This window comes from Mustelus asterias, chromosome 2 (genome assembly GCF_964213995.1).
Source record: "Mustelus asterias chromosome 2, sMusAst1.hap1.1, whole genome shotgun sequence".
Lineage (NCBI taxonomy): Eukaryota > Metazoa > Chordata > Chondrichthyes > Carcharhiniformes > Triakidae > Mustelus > Mustelus asterias.
Window position 1 is genome coordinate 24,302,647 of NC_135802.1, and position 19,171 is coordinate 24,321,817.

Sequence of the window (19,171 nt, forward strand, 5' to 3'; positions counted from 1 at the left end):
ATTGGCCATGCTAAATTCTTCCTCAGTGTTCCCGAACAAGCACCGGAGTGTGGCGGCTAGGGGATTTTCATAGTAACTTCATTGCAGTGTTAATGTAAGCCTGCTTGTGACACTTATATATATAAAAAACTTTCTCAGAGTTACAAAGCCAAGGTGCAGAGTGGACGGGGCAAGCCCTTAATCCGTCTCTCCTGCTTAAGTCAAAAACCAATTCAAATTCAAATTGAATCCAATTCAAGGCCCCGACAAAGGAGACATACTAGATCTGAGTTGATAAGAATAGGCATTGCACCTGATCTCACACCTGATCCCACATTTGATCTCAGCCAAAAGGCCGAGAAATCCCTGTCCTCTTATCAGAGAAAACCTCATTCATACTGTTGGGAGGATTGGCAGCGCACTACCCGGGGAAGAACCTTTACAACAACAGGACACGCTGGAAAATCTCAGCAGGTCTGACAGCACCTGTGGAGGGAGAATAGAGCCAACGTTTCGACTCTGAGTTCTGACGAAGGGTCATCCAGACTCGAAACGTTGGCTCTATTCACTCTCCACAGACGCTGTCAGACCTGCTGAGATTTTCCAGCATTTTCTGTTTTTGTTTCAGATTCTGGCACCGGCACTATATTGCTTTTAACCTTTTAGTCCAGTTGGATGCAAGTGATTTTGTGTTAAAGACTAAATGCCGCTGCATTGTAATTTTCAGACGCATGTTCCTCCTGGCTTTTTTTTGATGTCTGCATGACTGAGGCCTTCTTTTACAACTTACTTAGACTGAAGGTTCCACAGCTAACCAATTGTGGTGAACCATTGTTGGTTCATCACTGGGGGTTGTTACTATGTTACTGTTGGGCTAGGGTGTTGTTACTGTGGGGGTTGTACAATGTTGTTGGGTTAGGGTGTTTACCTGTTATAAGAGTTATCATGGCACATTCCAGTGGGGTCCCGCCTCCGGTGGCGAGGTATAAGACCCCTTCAGTCTGAACTGGTGTATTCGTGTTAGTAGTTCCATTGTTACTCTATTAAAGCCTTCAATACCGAAGCCTTGGTTCCACGTGCTTATTGTCGCGCATCAATTTAATAGAGTAAACAGAAAACTCACAGCTGTACAACAAGGAAAAAAAAAACAGAGAGTATGGAACAGATCCTAAAACCGGATCGTCTGACACTGGACCCACGTGCGGTCGGTGCAGCTAACACATTCGATCATTGGTGGAAGTGTTTTGAGGACGACCTGGCAGCCTCGGTAGCTATCACTACAGACAGTGATAAACTCCAGGTCCTCCACGCAAGGGTAAGCGACACGATTTACCTAGCCATTCGTGCAGCTCCCACTTACCCGGGTGCCGTCGAGCTCCTAAAAAAAAGATACACGAAGCCACCCAACGAGATACATGCTCGTTACCTCCTCGCTACACGACATCGGCAGTCGGGCGAAACCATGGAGGACTATGCCAATGAGCTCCTGCAGCTTGCCAGGGGTTGCGATTGTAAGGACGTATCCGCTGAACAATATATGTACGACCTCGCCCGAGACGCGTTCGTAGCAGGGGTAGGGTCCTCGTACATCAGGCTTAAATTGCTGGAAAAGGGGAAACTCGACTTGACCCAAGCAATGGAGATGGCCGTGATGCTGGAAGCGGCGTCGAAGAGCTTGGCGCTGTACCCCGAAGACCACGTGCAGTCAACGTGGTTGGAGCAAGCTCAGCTCCCTCCTCGCCCCGCTAACCCGCACTCCCAGATCGATCCGACGACGGCGGCAGCTCCAGGTGGCCAGCAATGCTATTTTTGTGGTGGGGCCAAGCATCCACGGCAACAGTGTCCGGCAAGAACGGCAATCTGCAGCCAGTGCGGTAAAAAAGGCCACTACGGCAAAGTCTGCAGGTCCAAACCTAAAAACGGCAGTGCAGCTTGTAACCCTCCAGAACGGAGACAATCTCCTTCGGCGTCGCAGTACCCACGAGGTCCGACCACGTGCGATGCCATCGTGGCTGACAGAGGAGGAGGAAGACCACCAGGAGTCGCTGCGCTTGGCGCCCTCGCCCACGTGCGATTCATGGGGGCGGCCATCATGGTCCACGATGACTAGGAGTGACCAGCAGGGGTCCTCAGCATCCACATCGGCGGCATGCAGTGACGCCCAGGGGCCAACGGTGGCGTCGATCTCCCTGGATCAGACCAGGCACTACAGACTTGAACATTCTATGATGGATATAAAGGTTAGTGGTAGAACTGTGAATTGTCTGTTTGACAGTGGAAGCACCGAAAGTTTCATACACCCTGAAACTGCTAAAAGGTGTGGGCTCCGGGTTCTCCCTGCCAAGCAGACAATTTCCATGGCATCACGGTCCCGGTCTGTACCGATCCAAGGACGATGTATGGTAACTCTTGAGGTACAGGGCACAATTTACGAGCAATACAGGCTCCTTGTGTTACCTCACCTTTGTGCGCCAATTCTCCTTGGACTAAACTTTATGGTCCACATGAAGAGTGTGATCCTACAGTACGGTGGGCCACTCCCTTCACTGGCAGTAGGGAATCAGCCGCAGCCTCCAAATTGCCCAAAGCGCCCCGCATGCAATCTATCCACCCTGAAAATCACTACACCATCCCTTTTTAAAAATCTGGTACCTGGCTGCAAGCCCATCGCTACTAAAAGTAGGCGTTACAGCGCTGAGGACCGGATCTTTATTAGATCTGAGGTTCAGCGGCTCCTCAAGGAAGGGATCATACAGGCCAGTGCTAGTCCGTGGAGAGCGCAGGTCGTGGTAGTCAAAAGCGGTAACAAACCTCGGATGGTCATCGACTATAGTCAGACCATTAATCGTTATACGCAGCTGGATGCGTATCCTCCCGCGCATTTCTGATATGGTCAATCAGATTGCGCAGTACCGAGTGTTTTCTACCATAGACCTTAAGTCCGCCTACCATCAACTCCCCATCCGCCCAGAGGACCGACAATATACGGCTTTTGAGGCGGATGGTCGTCTATACCAATTCCTCAGGGTTCCATTTGGTGTCACCAATGGGGTCTCGGTCTTCCAGCGTGCTATGGACCGAATGGTGGACCAGAACGGGTTGCGGGCTACCTTCCCGTACCTGGATAACGTCACCATCTGCGGCCATGACCAGCAGGACCACGACACGAATCTCCAACACTTTCTGCGCACTGCATCTCGCCTGAATCTGACCTATAACAGGGAGAAGTGCGTATTCCGTACGCGTAGGTTAGCCATCCTCGGATACGTGGTGGAAAACGGGGTCATTGGCCCTGATCCAGACCGTATGCGCCCACTTACTGAACTTCCCTTGCCCGCTAGCACGAAAGCACTGAGGAGATGCCTCGGGTTCTTTTCGTATTATGCACAGTGGGTCCCCAACTACGCGGACAAAGCTCGTCCGCTCATTAAGTCCACGACCTTCCCACTTACGCCGGAGGCCCAATTGGCCTTCAAGGCTTTGAAAAGCGACATCTCGAAAGCCACGATGCACGCGGTGGATGAATCCATTCCTTTCCAGGTGGAGAGTGATGCATCTGATTTCGCCCTAGCCGCCACACTAAACCAGGCAGGCCCGTCGCGTTCTTTTCCCGCACCCTTCAAGGCCCAGAAATTCGGCACTCAGCGGTGGAGAAGGAGGCTCAGGCCATTGTGGAGGCAGTCAGACACTGGCGCCATTACCTGGCAGGGAAGCGGTTCACCCTGATCACGGATCAACGATCCGTGGCGTTTATGTTCAGCAACACGCAGAGGGGCAAGATCAAGAACGATAAGATCTTGCAGTGGAGAATTGAGCTCTCCACCTATAATTACGATATTATGTATCGTCCAGGGAAGCTCAATGAGCCCTCGGATGCCCTCTCGCGCGGAACATGCGCCATCATGCAGGAGGACCGCTTGAAGGCTCTCCACAATGATCTGTGTCATCCTGGAGTCACCAGACTCTACCACTTCGTCAAAGCCCGCAACCTGCCCTACTCGGTGGAGGATGTCAGGTCAGTGACTAGAAGCTGTCGGATTTGCGCAGAATGCAAACCACACTTTTATCAACCAGACCGGGCACAATTGGTCAAGGCCACTCGCCCTTTTGAGAGGCTGAGTGTGGATTTTAAGGGCCCCCTTCCCTCAACGGACCGGAATGTCTATTTCCTCAACATAATAGACGAGTATTCCTGGTTTCCGTTTGTTGTCCCCTGTGCGGACACGTCGACTGCCACCGTCATCAAGGCATTCAGTGAACTTTTTACCCTGTTCGGGTACCCCTGCTACATTCATAGCGACAGGGGCTCGTCGTTCATGAGCAACGACTTGAGGCAATTCCTGCTCTCATTCGGGATTGCCTCTAGTAGAACCACGAGCTACAACCCTAGGGGTAACGGACAGGTGGAAAGGGAGAATGCTACAGTCTGGAAGGCTGTCCTACTGGCACTGAAATCCAGGGGCCTTCCAGTCTCCCGTTGGCAGGAGGTCCTTCCAAATGCGCTCCATTCTATCCGCTCCCTCCTGTGTACGGCAACCAATGCTACTCCCCACGAGAGGATGTTCTCATTCCCTCGGAAGTCGTCCTCGGGAACCTCATTGCCAGCCTGGTTGACGTACCCAGGACCCGTCCTTCTGCGGCGACATGTGAGGGCTCGCAAGTCCGACCCCTTGGTCGAACCGGTCCAACTCCTCCACGCCAACCCTCAGTATGCCTATGTGGCATATCCTGACGGGCGAGAGGACACTGTCTCCATTAGAGACCTGGCGCCCGCAGGGGACGTAGCAACTCCTGTCGCTCCTATTCCCCCAGTCACGAATCCACAACTCCTCATTGCTTCCCCAGACGTGGCGCGGTCAGCACCGGGACCAGTGCATAACACTTTTACTCCCATGTACAGCTTGCCTGAGACTCGGAGATCGGCGCCAGCATCATCACCACCACCACCACCACCAAACGTTCCAGGATCCCCTGCACCATCGCCTCACCAGGGCCGGCCGGCCCGGGAGTCCTTGAGGGGACAGCCAGACGTTGCTTTGGAAAGAGCGCCACCACAAGCACCTGCTCCGGTTTCGCAACCGGTGTTGAGGAGATCGCAGCGCCGGTGCGGTCCTCCAGACCGTCTGGACTTGTGAATCCTGTGATTTGTCTGTTTCTATGACCTGTTTTTCTTGCACCCCGCCACCTTTTGTTCTTAAAGGAGGGGTGAATGTGGTGAACCATCGTTGGTTCATCACTGGGGGTTGTTACTATGTTACTGTTGGGCTAGGGTGTTGTTACTGTGGGGGTTGTACAATGTTGTTGGGTTAGGGTGTTTACCTGTTATAAGAGTTATCATGGCACATTCCAGTGGGGTCCCGCCTCCGGTGGCGAGGTATAAGACCCCCTGCTCCGGCAGGACCCCTTCAGTCTGAACTGGTGTATTCGTGTTAGTAGTTCCATTGTTACTCTATTAAAGCCTTCAATACCGAAGCCTTGGTTCCACGTGCTTATTGTCGCGCATCACCAATGATGTGCGAGACAGGTTTTTTTCTGTAATGTCCCTGCTGATTTCCATACAGGATTTGGAGGATTTAACATCAGTGCATTAACTGAAGGATAATTTACCAACTCAGTTTGCAGTACCAACCCACCGGTCTGTAGTTTCTGGTAGGCATTGTCGACAGATAAAGTTCCCTACTGGGAGTACAGACTGGCTTAATCAGTCCCGTTGTGTTCATTAAAAGGAGAATTTCTGCATGTTTCACCCATTATCAAATAAAGTTTATTTATTAGTCACAAGTAAGGCTTACATTAACACTGCAATGAAGGTACTGTGAAATTCCCCAAGTCGCTACAGTCCGGCGCCTGTTCGGGTCAATGCACCCTAACCAGCACGTCTTTCAGACTGTGGGAGGAAACCGGAGCACCCGGAGGAAACCCACGCAAACACGGGGAGAATGTGCAAACTCCACACAGACAGTGACCCAAGCCAGGAATCGAACCTGGGTCTTTGGCGCTGTGAAGCAGCAGTGCTAACCACTGTGCCACCATGCCACCCTACATTGCCACATCTATAGCGTCATGTCTTTTTAACTAGAGCACCAGTTGAAGATATTTCTTTTTTTGGTGTTGATTTGGTCCCATTTGAAAATAGTTTTTCAAGTTGCTTTTCTGAGCTAGTTTTCAAGCTTAGTCCGAGTTGGCGAGAGGACAATTTGCATTAATTTTTCCCAGGATGTGGGCAACACTATCAGGACCACATTGCATAGAATCATAGAACCATACAGTTCAGAAAGAGGCCATTTGGCCCATCAAACCTGCACCGACCACAATCCCACCCAGGCCTTATCCCAGTAACCCCAAGGACTTACCCTGCTAGACCCCTGGACACTACGGGGAAACTTAGCATGGGCAATCCACCTAACCCGCACATCTTTTAGACTGTGGGAGGAAACAGGAGCACCCGGAGGAAACCCACGCAGACACGGGGAGAACATGCAAACTCCACACAGATAGTCACTCAATGCCGGAATTGAACCTGGGTCCCTGGCACTGTGAGGCAGCAGTGCTAACCACCGTGCCACCATGCCGCCCCACTCATCCATAGTTGTTAACAACATAAGTCATGGCCATTTTTCTTGAACCATGGCAACAACACACTTAAAATCAGGGGGAAAGTATTTTAGTGCAGATATCGTATTGCAGTTTTCAAAGAATTCATGCACAAATTAATTATCTGAGCTATTGATATATTTCTATGCTGGCAAAATAATGCAAGATGTGGTAGACTAATGGTTATGGTACTGGATGGGTGACTGCGATATTGTGTTCAAATTCCATCGAGGATATGGTTTTTGATCATTTGTGGGCTAGCAGTATATAAAAAAGAACACTTATTTTTCTATAGAAGTCTAACTGGATCACTTTGGGAAATGAAGCCAGTCCTTTTGGTCTAGTTGGACCAAGGAGCGGCACAGGCTTGGAGGGCCAAAGGGCCTGTTTCCTGTGCTGTACTGTTCTTTGTTCTTCCAGCTGGTCTGGTCTACTCGTGATCCCAGTCCAGACTATGTGCTTTACTGCTTATGGGAAGGGGTTCCATAGTTGGCTCAGCATTTGTACAAACCATTGCTTGTGAAGCACGATTAGAAGGCCTCGTAACATCTTCTCAGTGCAGCTAAGGATGGGCAATTAATGCAGTCTTCTCAACATCACCCCTATCCTGAGAATAGCTTTATCAAATGAAAGCCTAAACGTGACTGTCATTGGCATGAGTCTGAAATGTGAGATTATCAGCTGTGAGACTGTGTAGCTGAGGCTTTTCCTTGTGCCAAAACCACTTGTGGTGAAAAGAGACAAATGGAATCTGTCACAAAAACCCCCATAGGACTGCAAAACAGTACTCAAGTAGAAGGTTATCTCGGATTGCAACGGGATCTTGATCAATTGGGCCAGTGGGCTGAGAAATGGCAGATGGAGTTTAATTTAGATAAATGCGAGGTGATGCATTTTGGTAGATTGAACCAGGGCAGGACTTACTCAGTTAATGGTAGGGCGTTGGGGATAGTTACAGAACAAAGAGATCTAGGGGTACAGGTTCATAGCTCCTTGAAAGTTGTTGAACCTGTTAATTCTCAGATACTTTCAACCAGTTTGCTTACTCCAAGGTTTTACCCCGGTGCCCTTATTTGCAAGATGGACAAAGGACAAACACAAGTAAAGGTTCAACAAGTTTATTAATAACAACACTATTAACCCTTAAATTACCCACATAAAACAAGAGGATACCCCAGATTCAAGTATACTACCCGCAAAGGTGGTTTGGTCAAACTGCAGGCCCGATTTCTGAGTCCCTCTGGTCCGTCGTCACGAAGGTGAGCCTCGATGGCAGCTTCTTCCTTCCTTCCTTCTCTGGTCAGTCTTCCGAATGGTCAAGGTCGTCTCCCTCATCGAGTCTTCGCTCCTAGTGTGTCTGAAATGTGTTCCTTTATTCCCCTGGCTGCTTGCCTTTCCAGAAACTTCTCTGGCTTCCGGCCAATGAGGTCCCAGGAGGAGGTTCCAATCCCCAGTGTGTTTCTTGATGTCTGCCTGACAGGACACCAGGGTCTGTCCCAGGTGTCCCATCTCCATGCTGTTGCTTACATGTAACTGCAGGAACTTTCGGTGACAGAAAGTCTGGCCCGATCTGGGCTTCTAACAATAAGCCGGTGCATTTCAATGGGGTGCAATGATTTCCTGCGAAGTATCAGTAGAGTGCAATGACCTTTGATGGGTGGTTGATGGGTCAGGCCCAGGCATGTTTGTGTATTTGTACAATTGGCCTGCCTGAGGTTTGACTGTGTTTGATTTTAATATGTCCAATTCTTTAATTTAGGATATCCAATTTTATCAGCCTTAAAACTAGGCCCTGTTTATATCACCACAGAGTGGAGTCACAGGTGGACAGAGTGGTGAAGAAGGCATTCAGTATGTTTGGTTTCATTGATCAGAACATTGAATACAGGAGTTGGAATGTCTTGTTGAAGTTGTACAAGACATTGGTAAGGCCACACTTGGAATACTGTGTGCAATTCTGGTCACCCTATTGTGGTGAACCATAGTTGGTTACCACTAGGAGTGCTGAGCCATGGATGGTCAGCACTCTGGGGTTTGTAGATATGTTACTGTAATTACTGTTGGTGTTAGGGTTGGGCTGTTCTACCTGTTGATATTGTTCTGTGGTACACTCCAGTTGGCTCCCCCTACCTGGGGAAGTATAAAGGTCACCGCACTGCCTGGTGACCCTTTAGTCTGGGATTGTATTGTATATAGTGGCTCCATTCTTGTTAGTAATAAAAGCCTTTATTTCCCGGGTAATCTAGACTCCCGTGTGATTTAATCGCGCATCACCTATTATATTGAGGATATTATTAAACTAGAAAGAGTGCAGAAAAGATTTACAAGGATGCTACAAGGACTTGATGGTTTGAGCTATAAGGAGAGGCTGGATAGACTGGGACTTTTTTCTCTGGAGCGTGGAAGGCTGAGGGGTGACCTTATAGAGGTATATAAAATAATGAGGGGCATAGATCAGCTAGATAGTCAACATCTTTTCCCAAAGGTAGGGGAGTCTAAAACTAGAGGGCATAGGTTTAAGGTGAGAGCGGAGAGATACAAAAGGGACCAGAGGGGCAACTTTTTCACACACAGGGTGGTGAGTGTCTGGAACAAGCTGCCAGAGGTAGTAGTAGACAATTTTGTCTTTTAAAAAGCATTTAGACAGTTAGATGGGTAAGATGGGTATAGAGGGATATGGGCCAAATGCAGGCAATTGGGATTAGCTTAGGGGTTTAAAAAAGGGTGGCATAGACAAGTTGGACCGCTATGACTCTATGACTCTATTTAGCAGTACAGAGCTTGAGTATCGCTGATAAAAGACACATGTCTGAGCTTTTCATCTTGCACTCGTCAGGACATTGACAAAAATACCAAATGTAAAGGAATAACAATTATACTTCATGAGAAGAAAGTGGTTGGCAAGTGGACTCCAATCAGGCAATGTTGTTGACTCTTACCTGCCCTCTGAAATGATCTAACAAGTCATTCATTTCAAGGGCAATCAGGATGGGTAGCGAATGCAGGCCTTGCCAGTGATGTCCATATGCCATGAAAAGGATAAAGATAGAAAAAGAAAACTGAGGCGAAATACTTACCTTAAATGAATGTTCAAAACATTTAATTCTAAAACACCCATGAATGGCTCAAGTTTTATGTTAGAGCAGGAAGCTGCAAGATCTTTAGATCATGCTGTATTGTTTCTTGTTTCCATTTGGCTGCGCTTTCTTCCAACGCAAAAGCAACTTGACCAGGAATTTACATTAGATAAGAGGAGTTATTTTAAAGTTGACTGTTGGATTTCATGGGAAACATATACAGTTGGGAGATGGTAAATATGTGAGGCAAAATAGTAAGTTTACTTTATACACTTCATTAGCCATAAAATAATAACAAATAATAATTGATAAATTCTTGGGAAGAGGAACTTCTAAAGGAGTTTAGAAACATTAGCTTGGAGGATCAAAGGGGAAAAACATATTTAAAGTGAGATTAAAGGTTGTTGATTATGGCCATGAAATCTTAAAACAAATGTGTGTTGAAGCTAGATCTGTGATCAGCAGTTTTTCCACCACCCTCAGAGAGAAGAGGCTGTGTAAGATTTCCCCTTTGATCAGCAGGCCATTGTGTGGTAATATTACTGGAAGTTTATCAATTAGAGAATCTATAAGGACTCTTGCCATCAAGAGAGGGCTTTGATCCTTGAGTTTATTTAATCTAAAACATTTTAGGAAATGTTTGTAAAGTACTGTTAACTGTGTAAAGGTATTCTATTTATTTTATAATTAATATTAAAAATCATCACAGGGTGGCCTGGAATTCACTTAACTTGACTTCAGATAGCTCTTCATAATATACAAATTGCAAGACCATTGTGGCAGCTTGTTCCAAGTATTTCTTTGGGATTTGGGCAGCCTGGTACTTACCCTCTGCCGTCCCATAACAATGAGAATAATAAAGGCATAGATCATGTTTGATCTAACCACAAACTCTGAGTGACAATCTAAACATGTGCCTCTGTTTTCCATGATCAGCAAGATTCAGTTTGAGGTCTTCTGCACATTCACGGGCGAGTGCACACGCGGAGCGGGGTACCGGAGGCAACCTGTTGAGCCATGTGGTCTCGCAGTAATGGATTAATGGCAAAATGTAGACTACACTAAATGTTATAATTTTACCATTTGGTTAACTGCTGCCCTACGTTTTCTCAGGTCAAAAGGAAGGAGGGAAACGGAGGAAGCAACGTCACAGGGAAGAACTGAAGAAGAAAAAGACAGCAAAAATGAAGCATTAATAATTGTAAGGTGCAGTGGATGATCTTTGACCTCCAGCAGAATACACATATTTTTCATGTTAATTGATATAGCTTTACAGGATGTGAATTAAACATGACGCAGCATGTGAGTGTTTTCTATTTTTGTCACTTCTTTTATAGCTTTGTGAAGTAGCAAAATGGTGAAGTTATTGATTCAATGATTTGGTCCTTGCCCCCTGGTGATGCCACATCATGGAATCGCCCCCCTGATCTCCCAAAGTCTGCTATGTCTTAGCCAGGGTTCAGGAAAAACCGTCTTGTGGCAACTTAAGTTAGTAACATTTTCACGTTTATTCGGTACAACAATAATAACTTGCATTTATATAGCACCCGCAACATTGAAAAGCCTCCTCCCTGAGGCACGTACAGAGGCGTGAGGAAACACCGACACTGAACCAAACGAGAGGAGAATTAGTTGGATCTCAAGGAGGAATCAAAGGATCGGTGGAGGGGCTTAGGGAGGGAATTCCAGAGAATAAGACCCTGGCAGCTGGAGGCACAATCACCACGTGCCGTTAACGAGAAAGGAGGGGACTTTGGAAGGGATCAAATTGGAAGATCAGAGATTTTGGGGGTGGAGGAATTCTTAATTTGGATGTGGTTCCAGGGATAGCGAGGGACACAGTCATGGGAGAAGAATATTAATATTTGAAGAACCAGGAGTCATTTGAGGTCCGTAAAATATGCGTGTGATGGACAAGCATGTTTTGATGTGAGATAGCAGGAATTTAGATGAACTGAACATTTATCAAAGTCGGGAAGTAGCCCCAGAGACAATTGGAGCAATTGAGTAGTTTTTCCCCCAATTTTCCTTTCCATTAGATGGTCCGTTGTCACAAAATCTTCTTCCAGTCAGCATTTTGGAATAAAATCAATTTCTAAATTTGTGGATGCCACCAAATTGTGGGATGGAGTGAGGATGACAAGTAAAACCAAGGAGAGCTGCAACAAATTGCAGGAGGTCATGAATAAACTTGTAGAGTGAGTAGATAATTGGCAAAACAGGGGAGGCAATGACTGTTAATCCAGAAACTTAGCTAATGCTTTGGGGACCAGGGTTCGAATCTCACCACGGCAGATGGTGGAATTTGAATTCAATTTTTAAAAGGAATCTGGGATTAAGAATCTACTAGTGATCATGAAACCATTGTCGATTGTCGGAAAAACCCATCTGATTCACAAATGTCCTTTAGGGAAGGAAATCTGCCATCCTCACCTGGTCTGGCCTACATGTGACTCCAGAGCAGTAATGTGGTTGACTCTCAACTGCGCCCTGAATAAGGACAACTAGGGATGGGCAATAAATGCTGGCCAGCCAGTGACGTCCATTGGTAGGAAGAATAGGGGAGTTAACTTATTACTTGGAAGGTGCGATTCTAGGTGGGGTGGAAGAACAAAGGGATCTCCGAGTGTACATCGACCAGTCACTAAATATCATACATACTACCAAGACCATTAAAAAAAACCAAGCAATTGGCCTTCATTTCTAGAGGGATAGAATTGAAAAGTGGCCAAGTTTGACAAAGTCCCACATGGCAGGTTGGTTAAGAAGGTTAAGGCTCATGGGATACAAGGAGAAGTGGCTAGATGGGTGGAGAACTGGCTTGGCCATGGGAGACAGAGGGTAGTGGTTGAAGGGTCTTTTTCCGGCTGGAGGTCTGTGACCAGTGGTGTTCCGCAGGGCTCTGTACTGGGGCCTCTGCTATTTGTGATATATATAAATGATTTGGAAGAAGGTGTAACTGGTGTAATCAGCAAGTTTGCGGATGACACGAAGATGGCTGGACTTGCGGATAGTGAAGAGCATTGTCGGGCAATACAGCAGGATATAGATAGGCTGGAAAATTGGGCGGAGAGGTGGCAGATGGAGTTTAATCCGGATAAATGCGAAGTGATGCATTTTGGAAGAAATAATGTAGGGAGGAGTTATACAATAAATGGCAGAGTCATCAGGAGTATAGAAACACATAGGGTCCTAGGTGTGCAAGTCCACAAATCCTTGAAGGTGGCAACACAGGTGGAGAAGGTGGTGAAGAAGGCATATGGTATGCTTGCCTTTATAGGACGGGGTATAGAGTATAAAAGCTGGAGTCTGATGATGCAGCTGTATAGAACGCTGGTTAGGCCACATTTGGAGTACTGCGTCCAGTTCTGGTCGCCGCATTACCAGAAGGACGTGGAGGCGTTAGAGAGAGTGCAGAGAAGGCTTACCAGGATGTTGCCTGGTATGGAGGGTCTTAGCTATGAGGAGAGATTGGGTAAACTGGGGTTGTTCTCCCTGGAAAGATGGAGAATGAGGGGAGATCTAATAGAGGTGTACAAGATTATGAAGGGAATAGATAGGGCGGACAGTGGGAAGCTTTTTCCTAGGTCGGAGGTGACGATCACGAGGGGTCACGGGCTCAAGGCGAGAGGGGTGAAGTATAACTCAGATATCAGAGGGATGTTTTTTACACAGAGGGTGGTGGGGGCCTGGAATGCGCTGCCAAGTAGGGTGGTGGAGGCAGGCACACTGACATCGTTTAAGCTTACCTGGATAGTCACATGAGCAGCCTGGGAATGGAGGGATACAAACGATTGGTCTAGTTGGACCAAGGAGCGGCACAGGCTTGGAGGGCCGAAGGGCCTGTTTCCTGTGCTGTACTGTTCTTTGTTCTTTGTTCTTTATGCTAAATGTATTGAATCTTGGTTAGAACACAGTGGGAGTACTGTGTGCAGTTCTGGTTGCCATATTATAGAAAGGTTGAAGAGAACATTTGCACAGATGATAACAGAAGTGCATGGTTATACAGATCAGGAAAGGGTGCACAGATTGGGTCTGTGGCTGAGGGATGAATTAGGGAAGGGTTTGATGGGGTGGTTACAGACAGAATGTTACCACTTCTGGGGAAACCCCGCTGGAGGTCTTCAATGTAAGATTGGCACCAAGTAACCCAATTGGGAATTCAGAAGAAACTTCCTTACTCATGACCGGAAATTTACTGGCACGCCCACCCCGATTCCAGGGGCAGGCTCGGCTCGGAGAACAGCATTCTCTGTTGGCCTCAGGCGGGATCATATGAACCTCAGGCGGATGTGCCGGTAAAATTCCACCCTTTGAGCGTGGAAAATGTGTAACTCGCTGCCACAAGGAGCAGTTGAAGCAAATAGTGTAGCTGCATTTAAGGGGAGGGCGAGATATGCACATGAGGAAGAAAAAAAGTACAGGGTTACTTTATGCTGATCCTGTGTGAATCTTCTGTGGTTCTGTTACTGGCCAGAGTGATGGTATTGTTGAGAGCAGTTTGTTGTGTTATCAAGAGTAACACACAGCATTTATAGTATAAAGGAACAGCAAATTCATTGGCACAGGTTTAGCTTTCCCTGCAGCACGTTGATACCACGAACACCAACAAAGAGCTGACATGCTTTGATCTTCCGCAAAGCTGATTGACAACCTCGGACCACATCTGCACAAACTTTGGCAACACGGGCACTTGATGCACAAATGGACTCCAGTGTCCAGCTATACTCGCCCAGAACAGGCTGTGAAACATAATGGATGGAGTTTTCTAAGTGTCGAACGGGTGAGAAAACAGGAGGTTTTTGTGCCCATTTATCCAGTGAGATAAGTAGTGGTAATTTACGGCACTCTGCACAATACAGAGGCCGCAATGTGATTCCTGCGAGCAGGGGTAGTGGGTGGAGATTATTCATATCGGGAAGCCGGCTGTAGACTGAAAGGGGAGCCATTGCGTTGGCGCCCCGATCTCCCAGCATACTGTGAGATCGGTCAACCGTGCCTGCTCCGCCCCCCCCCCCCCCCCCCCCCCCCCACACAGATATCACCCACCAAACCCCACGGACCTCCCCCATAATACAATAATAAAAATTCCATCCATAATGACTCACTGCCCTATTCACAAATACAAATGAGAGATCAAAATGTTACACTTGACTGTTGCTGATGTAATCACCCATTTGAACATCTGAATGTTCAAAAATAATTGTAATAATTATAATTATTGCCCTACATCTACATCAGCCATAAGAAAGGATACGGTACCAATACATTAAATAAAACCTTGTGATGTACAAGATGTATCATCTTCTTCTCCCTGTCAGGGGAGCTAAGACCTCTGTACGGAAGTCAAAGGTTATGGGAATAAGGCAGGAAAGTGGAGTTGAGGATTATCACATCAGATCAGTCATAATCTCATTGAATGGCGGAGCAGACCCAGTGGGCCAAATGGCCTATTTCGGCTCCTATGCTTTATCATAGAATCATAGAATCCTACAGTGCAGAAGGAGGCCATTCGGCCCATTGAGTCTGCACCGACCACAATCCCACCCAGGCCCTATCCCCATAACCCTATCCATTTACCCTAGCTAGTCCCCCGATACTAAGGGGCGATTTAGCATGGCCAATCCACCTAACCTGCACATCTTACGACTATGGGAGGAAGCCAGAGCACCTGGAGGAAACCCACGCAGACACAGGGAGAACGTGCAGATTCCACACAGACAGTGACCCAAGCCGGGAATTGAACCCGGCTCCCTGGTGTTGTGAAGCAGCAGTGCTAACCACTGCGTGCCACCATGCCACCCCGGTCTCACACTCTATGTTTTTATATAAAATATTTTTAAAATCCTCATGGCTAATTTCTAAAATTTTTAAAACTGGACAAAGAATTAAAAAATGGCTGAAGACATGTCCACCTGTGATCGTCGAACAATATGGGTGTTTTGCAGAAATCGACACCTCATTATCTCAGAAGAGATCCCATTGACCCCTGATGGGCTGCAGAGAGCAAATTCGAATCGAATTATACCAAGGCCATCTACATTTCAGAAGCCAAACCTGGAGTCAATTCATCTGCTAGGAGAAAGGACCTTGCAATCTCCCTTTAAAGCTTAATGGTTGGAACATTAATAATTTCAGGGAACCCAGATGAAGGGATACATACCGCTGTCAAAGCCAAAATGGGGAGGTGGGGAAATGGGTAATATAGCCTTGTGGAGCTGCAAACCTCAGTCTGCCATTTTTCCATCTATCTAGCAGCAGCACAGAAAAGGGGCTTTGCCAGGCTGAATACCCGGCCCCATCTACACTGCTTCCACTAGATCTTTTGTACCATTGCCTACAAGACTGATTCACCTTTGCATAAATATCTCGCCATGCAAGTCAACTCTACTGGGAGTTAGTCCTGCCTGCCAACTTCTGCTCCATCGGACTTTGATCCTAGACTCTGGACTCATGCGAAACAATCATTCTTTTCTCTGTGGTCTTTGTCCTGTAAATCTTCCTTTCTCTACCCCTCTTTTACTGTGTACTGAAAAGGAGGCAACATTTCTGCCCTCCTCTCCCGTTTGAGTGTGTACAAATAAACTAACCCTCTGAGTTCATCCTAGCATGAGTTTGCTTGGGATTATTAATTGAGAATTGGACCACACTAAAACTGAGGGTTTGGGAAACACATTACCCCTTATAGAGGGGGAAGCAAATCCAAACCTCTTTCCGTTTGCAAACGGGTGGCAAAAGGAGAAATCGGGGCTGTTCAAATTAACCTCCTTCCTGTCCATAATGAAGAGGGGAACGGGTTAATGAACTTTGTAATACTTAGAGATTTGTAAAAAGCATTGTAGAACTTGTTTTCGGGTCTGTAGAACTTGTTTTCATGTATCCAAAAACAGATAAGAGAAGAAGCTGTCCCTGCTGTTGTACACAAGCTTATGATTTTCCCAGCTAATTGTGTTCAGGAATGTGGCTAACCCAGCTAGTATAAGCTAGTATCCATTTTGTGTTCTTTTATATTATGTACTTCTGTTTAACATGGTGGAGCTTACATGCATGCCTTCTGTGATTGTACAATAGATTCATATATATTTATGATATACTATTCATCCTTACCGATATAAATTGTTATATAGGCCCCTGTACTTCAGTTAACTTGTTTGTGCAAACTTATAATCTTGTATTCCGAATAAACAAACCATAGATGTCCGCCACATAGAGGCGACAGAAGAGACAGCCTTGAGATGGCTACGATTACATGGACTACGCGAAGGATGGAACCGCCGAGGCAGCAATAATCGTGAGAAAATGGGGCGAAAATATATGTATAAATATTTGCTCTTAACCTGTATTCGGTGAGAGGTCTGGAGAACCGCTTTAGGGATCGGACTTCTCCCACAAGCTTGTGAAAATAAACCACTGTACTTTGACTCACGACTAGTCTCAGAGGTATTATTTACCTACAACATTAACATCTTAGAAATGGCTAGTATTAAGATGAGCTTGGAATAATCTGTTCTTTCTGCCAAGAAAGTCAACCAGTTCTTGAGCCACGGTTAAGCGAGCCCTTAAGCATTCACCATAATGGGCGGCATGATGGCACAGTGGTTAGCACTGTGCCTCACAGTGTCAGGGACGCACGTTCAATTCCTGCTTGGGTCACTGTCAGTGTTTTCACATTCTCCCTGTGTCTGCATGGGTTTCCTCCGGATGCTCCAGTTTCCTCCCACAATCCAAAGATGTGTAGGTTAGGTGGATTGGCCATGCTAAATTGTCCTTTGGTGTCAGGGGGAACTAGCTGGGTAAATGCATGGGGTTATGGGGATAGGGCCTGGATGGGATTGTTGTTGGTACAGGCTCGATGGGCCGAATAGCCTCCTTCTGCACTGTAGGGATTCTATGATTTTATGATTCTATACATAACCATAACCTGGCACAGATTGAGCAGTGAAATTGGTCAGAGTTTGATTAGCTGGAAAGAGGTTGTGTGCGGGCAGGTACGAATAGCTCAACTAAACAGCTGGGACCTGTACAAGAGAGACGGGTTACACCTGAACTACAAGGGGACCAATATACTTGCAGGGAGATTTGCTAGTGTTATTGGGGAGGGTTTAAACTAGATTTGCAGGGGGATGGGAACCAGAGTGCCAGAGCAGATAGTGGAGCGGGGGTGAAAATAAATGATGTTAATAGTTCATGCAAAATCACAAATAGAAGGGTTATGTGTGGTGGTAATAATCTTCTGAGGTGTGTCTATTTCAATGCCAGGAGTATTGTGGGGAAGGCAGACGAGCTGAGGGCATGGATTGACACATGGAATTATGATATTATGGCCATTAGTGAAACTTGGCTACAGGAGGGGCAGGACTGGCAGCTCAATGTTCCAGGGTTCCGATGTTTCAGATGTGATAGAGGCAGAGGGATGAAGGGTGGGGGGGTGGCATTGCTAGTCAGGGAAAATGTTACAGCAGTGCTCAGGCAGGACAGATTAGAGGGCTTGTCTACCGAGGCCATATGGGTGGAGCTGAGAAACAGTAAAGGTATGACCACATTAATGGGGGTGTATTATAGACCACCCAATAGTCAGCAAGAATTGGAGGAGCAAATCTGCAGAGAGATAGCAGACAACTGCAGGAAACATAAAGTTGTAATAGTAGGGGATTTTAATTTTCCACATATAGATTGGGACTCCCATACTGTTAAAGGTCTAGACGGGTTAAAGTTTGTAAAATGTGTTCAGGAACATTTTCTAAATCAATATATAGAGGTACCAACTAGAGAGGATGCAATATTAGATCTCCTATTAGGAAACAAGTTAGGACAAGTGACAGAAGTGTGTGTAGGGGAACACTTTGGTTCCAGTGATCATAACGCCATTAGTTTCAACTTGATCATGGATAAAGATAGATCTGGTCCTCGGGTTGAGGTTCTAAACTGGAAAAAGGCCAAATTTGAAGAAATGAGAAAGAATCTAAAAAGCGTGGATTGGGACAGGCTTTTCTCTGGCAAGGATGTGATTGGTAAGTGGGAGGCCTTCAAAGGAGAAATTTTGAGAGTGCAGAGTTTGTATGTTCCTGTCAGGATTAAAGGTAAAGTGAATAAGAATAAGAAACCTTGGTTCTCGAGGGATATTGGAACTCTGATAAAGAAGAAGAGAGAGATGTATGACATGTATCGGCAACAGGGAGCAAATAAGATGCTTGAGGAGTATAAAAAGTGCAAGAAACTACTTAATAAATCAGGAGGGCTAAAAGAAGACATGAGATTGCTTTGGCAGACAAGGTGAAGAATAATCCTAAGAGCTTCGAGAGGTATATTAAGAGCAAAAGGATAGTAAGGGATAAAATTGGTCCTCTTGAAGATCAGAGTGGTCGGCTATGTATGAACCAAAAGAAATGTGGGAGATATTTAATGGGTATTTTGCATCCGTATTTACTAAGGAAACTGGCATGGAGTCTATGGAAATAAGGCAAACAAGTAGGGAGGTCATGGAACCTATACAGATTAAAGGGGAGGAGGCGCTTTCTGTC

The 19,171-nt window shown here is 46.4% G+C and overlaps 1 protein-coding gene across 7 annotated transcripts in view; it reads left to right on the top strand.

Annotated features, from left to right (window-relative positions):
* dnajb6b (DnaJ heat shock protein family (Hsp40) member B6b) overlaps positions 1–10,954 on the top strand; it is a 163,698-nt gene extending 152,744 nt beyond the window's left edge. For all 7 annotated transcript variants that reach the window (XM_078232459.1, XM_078232424.1, XM_078232441.1 and 4 more), the window contains one exon: positions 10,764–10,954. In XM_078232459.1, coding sequence (XP_078088585.1) covers positions 10,764–10,846 — 83 coding nt within the window. In that variant the 3' untranslated portion in view covers positions 10,847–10,954. The remainder of the gene's footprint in view (positions 1–10,763) is intronic.
* Positions 10,955–19,171: the final 8,217 nt, after the last annotated feature.